Raw genomic sequence first — 6,183 nt, 5'->3', positions numbered from 1 at the left:
AATAAAAAATATTCAAAAATAATAACTACTATTTAATTGCAATTTAATATCCTTATTTAAGAAATACAAATCATTTAACCAAAAGATTTAGAAACCAAAATGTTTGCAAATCAAATCATTTATCAACAAAAATATTTATATTGCATATTATCTATATTATTAAAATAGAAGTACAAATAAAAAATACCCTTTAGATTTATAATTTATTTACAACTCTATTTGACTGAAATAATTAAATGAACATATCTTTAAGTAATGCATTTTTATTAAAAGAACATATCTTTTCTATTTTTATTAATGCATTTTCTTAAATTGATTATTACCTAAATTACAAATCGTAGTCTTCCTTTATTGAACAAAACTACTTTATTGAAAAAACTTTGAAAATCTAAATTACCAATAAATAATATTATTTGTGTCCAACTTAATTCCTAAATTCTAGATTATCAATTTTAATAAATAATATTCCATATTTATTAAAAAACAAGTAACAACAGTTAAGTAAATTATTGTCTTTTTTTTTGGGTCCAATTTACTTACTAAAATCTAGGTTACCAAAAGATTATATTCTGTAACTAATCAATCTACCTTTAATTTAGCCTATACGAGATTTATCAATATAATCATCCAACCTACTCGCATACATAGCCGAAATAATATACCTTTTCAATTTCAAAAATCTATAGTATCTAAAGATTCTTAGTATTAAATATTTATCTCGATTATTTTCACATAAATATAAGTCTAATTATTTATAAATGTAGGATTTGTTTTATGATACCAATGTTCGTGGTAAAAGTGACATATCAAAAAAAAATAATATAGTTACTCAATGTAAAAATAAAATGTTTAAGTTTTAAAATGTCATAATAGCAATTATATAATTCATCTATCCTATTAAAACTGAAACAAATTATAAAATTACCTTTAATTTACATTAATAATTATGTGCCACTAAAGTAATAATAACTATCTATATCATAATCAATAGTAAATTGTATCACCGAATATTCTCTATTGTAATAAAATAAAAATATGAGTTGACTAAGCTACATCAAAAGAAAATATCTTTTTTTTTTCTAAGCTAAGGTGGATTTCTAAGAATAGGTTTTTAGCAACATCAAGTTCACTTGTATAATATACATTTTGTAATACCAGATGTTTAAATATTAGTTGATACACTAAAATTGAACCTTTCCTACTGTCAAGTTAACAATGGTAATTGTAGTATTTAAGATCGAATGGGACAAATGTTGGTAACGTGGGGTTTGAATCTTAAATACTACAATTATCATTGTTAACTTGAGTTTTCAACTTAGCTAAAACTAAAAGTGGGGTTTGACTTTAATTGGTAACGTGCAAGTAAAGTAAATGGTTGCAAAGAGGAAATTCAATATTAAAGAGAAGCCAATCTAGGGTTTCTCATCGGGTGTTGACGCTGAACCAAACATTTATTCAAGCACGATGTAGCACAATCTAGAACACGGATCACTCAAGTAGAACAGCCCACTGTCGTGGTGCTGCTCCCTTTGCGGTTATATCTTGACGCCTAAACTATCGTTTGGATCAAGAATCGACTACAAGCAATGGAGATCAAGTCCGATAAGTTCACCGAGCACTCTAGTATCTACTTTTGCTGACTAGAGATGCGCGGCTCATTCACTCAATATCAAGTAATCTATTACACGGTTAATGAGCAGATTCAACCTAAGATCTAGTAGTAAGTGATCAGTGTTGGACCCAATTTCGGTCAATACATTAATGGACCATGATCAATGATATGGGCTGCGAAGAATCTAAGCCCATAGCGAGCACGCGAGCTCCAGACGGAGACTTCGAAGATCTGGAGATCGCGGAACAGTTGCGAAGATCACGGGAGCAACCCGTTATAACAAGAGATCAATGCATAGGAAGAGAGACACGTTGAAAACCCTAGAGAGAGCTACACCCATACTTCGACCTTGTTTTCATCCATCTTTAGATCCTTTCTCTTAACGATCTCGTTTGTAACATTCGATCTTGTTTAACTCATTGTATTCGATCTTATTCATCAATAAAAGTCCATTTTTGCCTACTGGAAACTGATTACATCGCTGTGTTCTAAAGATATCGTTGCCTACATCATTTATCTTCCCTAGATTAAAATCTTGATCACTATCAAATACTTAGTGTAGATTTTAGGATCTACATTTTGGCGCCGACTGTGGGGAAGATAAACAAAAAACATCTTTGCTAAGAAACCGATCTAAGTTTCCTAAGCGTGACTATGGATCCCAATCAAACTATCGAAGCCACGCCATCAGGAGTCGACAACGTCGATCCTACCGGATCCAACTCGAGAACAGAAAACTTTCCCATTGGACCGACGGGTATCCAATTCGAGAACCGAAAACTTTCCCATTGGACCGACGGGTACTGACGGGACAACAAGAACAGCCTAGACACCACGAATCCCTCCAATTGGAACCTCGAACCAGGAGCGGTCGTCAATCCATGATCGATCCTCACCACCAGATCGCACTTCGGTTCCGGAAAGGACCTCGATCCCCGAACGAACTGGAGCTCGAGTCTGGAATCGCCCCGGAGAAAGACAGGCCGCTGACGACCTAACCCGACCTCAATCAACTAGGCCGATATATCCGACCCCTCTAGCACAGACTCGGGAAGAGGTGACCGAGCTTCGAGGGATGGTCTCGTCATTAATCGACGAAACTCGCAGCCAAAAGGCCGCTTATCGTGCCATCGCTAATCGATTGGATCAAGCCGAACGGGAACTCGTGGAGCACCGAGCTAACGCCCGAGAAAGAAATCAACCGCCGCCTGATCCATTAAGAGAAACACTAAATCCTCAAAATACTGGAGCCTTCAGTACTCCAGAGATTCCAAGCGCTCGATCCGGATGCTACATGCGAGAGAACACACAACGACCTCCGCAGCAGAGCATGCCTCAGCGAAGCCTGAGTTACAGCGGGCTGGACGAAATAGACACCGGACTACAAGCCCAAAGAAGTACTCCAGCCTAGTCACAAAACAGATATATGCAAAGACCTGGGGAGCCTAGAAATCGAATGCCACCACTTGGAAACCTAACCTCCGAGAATCGAACTCCATCTGCTGCGAGAACCGTTCAGCAACTGGGGTTCAGTGACCCAATAGGGCAAGCTCGCGGTTACGACCCCCGCACACCCATCGACGCGGATCCTCAAAGAGAAGACTCGGGATCCCGGGCGAAACAGAACGTTCCAGAATTATATCGAGAGAAACGATGCTGAGCTCAAAATAATACACGCTATCGTGCATATGGCGATGAGCTCTGCTCCAGACATAGATATGGTCATTGAGGAGACAAGGAGAACTCCATTCACGAACCGAATCGCCAGCGTAAGGCTGCACCATGTCGAGAAACTCAAATTCCCGGAGTACGCAGGGAACACAGACCGGAAAGGTCACGTACGAGCCTTTCGACTAGCGATATCAAGAGCAAACCTCAACGATGACGAAAAAGAGGCCGGCTACTGCCGCTTCTTTGCCGAAAATCTCACAGGGGACGCTCTTGAATGGTTCGCGGGCCTCGAAGAAAACTCAATCAACAACTTCACCCAGTTGGTGTCTACGTTCCTCAAAAAATACTCGGTTTTCATAGAAACGAGGGTTACCGAGGCAGACCTCTGGAATCTCAAGCAAGCGCCTTTCGAGCCGTTAAGAGCGTACATAAACAAGTTCAGGGAAATCAAAGCCAAAATCTCACACCCAAACGAAGTCGTGGCCCTGGCGGCGTTAAAGAACGGCGTCTGGTTCTCATCCAAATTCATGGAAGAAATAGCAGTGCGAGCACCAATATCGTGGGACGATGCCCTACACCGAGCTTCCTACTTTGCAATCCATGAAGAGGAGGTCGCAGCCTTAAAAGAACAGTACAGCGCAAACAAAAATAACGTCGCCAAAAAGAATAATGCTCCAAAAGAACCCGCAACTAAAGGGCAACACTCCTATGCGATAAAAAATTCGCCGCAAAACAAGTCATCAACTTACGATCCCAACAAACACCGAAAAGGTCATTCGACCGACGAATGTCGAGCGGCACTTCGCAGTCAGAACGAAAATAAAAAGACCAGCGAGGATACCGAAGAAGAAGAGGAAGAGCCAGCGACTCCAAAATCTAATCGAAAAACTAAAGGTTCTTCGAATAAAAGAAGCAGGGAAACCGAGCCAGAGTCGCCTAACTCTCCACCCCCAGCGCCAAAGAAAAGAGTCGACATGATCTCATGGGGGTCAGAAAGCCATACACCTAACAGAATCGAGGGACAGACCGAAGGAAGAGGATGCATCGACATTACGGTAGCAATCCGCACACTAGAGAACCTCAATGAAGCTACTCCTCCTAGCATTACTCGATACAACCCAAATGCGGGGTCTCCCTTTAGGAAAATCCCCAACTTCAAGCGAAAGCAGAAGATGGCCAGAATCCGTGAACTGCTAGAAAGACCGATTGGCCCACAAATTCAGAAGAAAGACAGCATGCGAACCCTTAATCGCAACCTGTATGGGGGATAGAGACATGTGGGAACCGAAATTCGCACTGTCGATTTCCGTTTAAATAAGGAAACTAGGAAAACCCTAATTTCCCAGAGGTCCCGGATCTCTGCGAGAGCCAACGACAAGTGACCGAATATATGCGGAAATCACGAAAAGATAACAAACGAGTTTAGAGAAAACAGTAGATCTTATTTCGAGTCCGCGTAAGAGCGTTGCGATCATTACAAGAGATCATAAAATCTTTGGCCGCAAAGGCTGTCAGCGAGTTACTTAGTTCTAGCGGCCTAAAAGCTCAAACCTAGTTGAGTCGCAACTCGATAACAAAAGACGAAAAGATACATAAAAAGGTTTTTGATTGATTTTGGACTGAATCTTGTTAAAGGCTGCCTACGTACCCCTTTCAAGGATCAAGCCGAACGTAGTTCAATTGATAGAGCTGGACAAGAGATCGAACTGCCTAGGCGAGTTCGTCTTGTGATTGAGTGCCAGTCATAGAAACCGAACTTGTCGAGAAATAAGCCTAAGTTTCTAAGTGCAGAGAGTTCTGAGTCTAAAAGAGTCCTCCCCCATGCTCCTCGCCTAGGACTTCTTATATACTAGCTCCAAGGTCGGTTTACGCTTTTACTCTTCTGCCCTTAAGCCGTCATAGCATAAAATGGAGATATTCCATTTTTCCCGATCTTCACAATTATCTTCAAAACTTCCATATTTATCCGCGGAAACTTGACATTTATCCTTCCTTGTGGACCAAGCGTAAACCGTGCTGTGGTTTTCGGGCTTTTGGTTAAGAACTCGTAAGATGGGCATCGAGTCGTGTTTTAGGTCCCTTTGGGCCGTCTTCCAACTCGACACGTTTACTACGATTCCTTCTGACAATGAACGAATTTTCCGCGGTTTCTAATCCGCAAAGTTTGATCGATGAGTTAGAATAGAGGAAAACATGGACTGAGCATGCTACGGTCTTCGGGAGATAGCATTTGAAGGTTTGGCGAGAATGCATGGACTAGTGTCGTATCGATGTTCGGAAGAGCTCGATCGCTGCGTAGCGACCAAACTTTGGCTCGAGTCCGGTCGCTACGTAGCGACCGAGCTTTGGCTTGAGCTTGGTCCCTATGTAGCGACCGAACGGGACGAGCGCTACGTAGCGACCGAGCTTTGGCTTGAGCCCGGTCGCTACGTAGCGACCGAGCGGGACGAGCGCTCAGTCACTACGTAGCGACCGAGCTTCGGCTCGAGCTCGGTCACTACGTAGCGACTGAGCTTCGGCTCGAGCTCGGTCGCTACGTAACGACCGAGCGGGACGAGCGCTCGGTCACTACGTAGCGACCGAGCGGGACGAGCGCTCGGTCGCTACGTTGCGACCGAGCTTTGGCTCGAGCTCGGTCGCTAGAGCTTCGGCTCGAGCTCGGTCGCTACGTAGCGACCGAGCGGGACGAGTGCTCGGTCGCTACGTAGCGACCGAGCGATCGTCCCGCTCGGTCGCTACATTGCGACCGAGCTTAATGACCGAGCGGGACGGACGTTTGGTCGCTGTGTAACGACCTATTTCGAGCTTTCGTCGGACGTCTCGATTCTTTCTTCCGTAAAGCTTTTTCGTAAAAAAAAGAATCTATTTCGGAAAGTACTCATCGGAGAAATTCTTATTTT

General features: G+C 42.6%; 1 protein-coding gene across 1 annotated transcript; it reads left to right on the top strand.

The window, feature by feature from the left end:
* Positions 1-3,300: 3,300 nt before the first annotated feature.
* Positions 3,301-4,554, top strand: LOC125579897. Its single transcript, XM_048743800.1, has one exon. It carries the CDS (start codon positions 3,301-3,303, stop codon positions 4,552-4,554), a length of 1,254 nt encoding a protein of 417 aa, XP_048599757.1.
* The last annotated feature ends 1,629 nt before the right edge of the window (positions 4,555-6,183 follow it).

Source organism: Brassica napus, chromosome C1 (genome assembly GCF_020379485.1).
Source record: "Brassica napus cultivar Da-Ae chromosome C1, Da-Ae, whole genome shotgun sequence".
NCBI classification, from domain to species: Eukaryota; Viridiplantae; Streptophyta; class Magnoliopsida; order Brassicales; family Brassicaceae; genus Brassica; species Brassica napus.
Note: the sequence above shows the minus strand (reverse complement) of the source record. Positions and strands in the feature narration are given on the sequence as shown.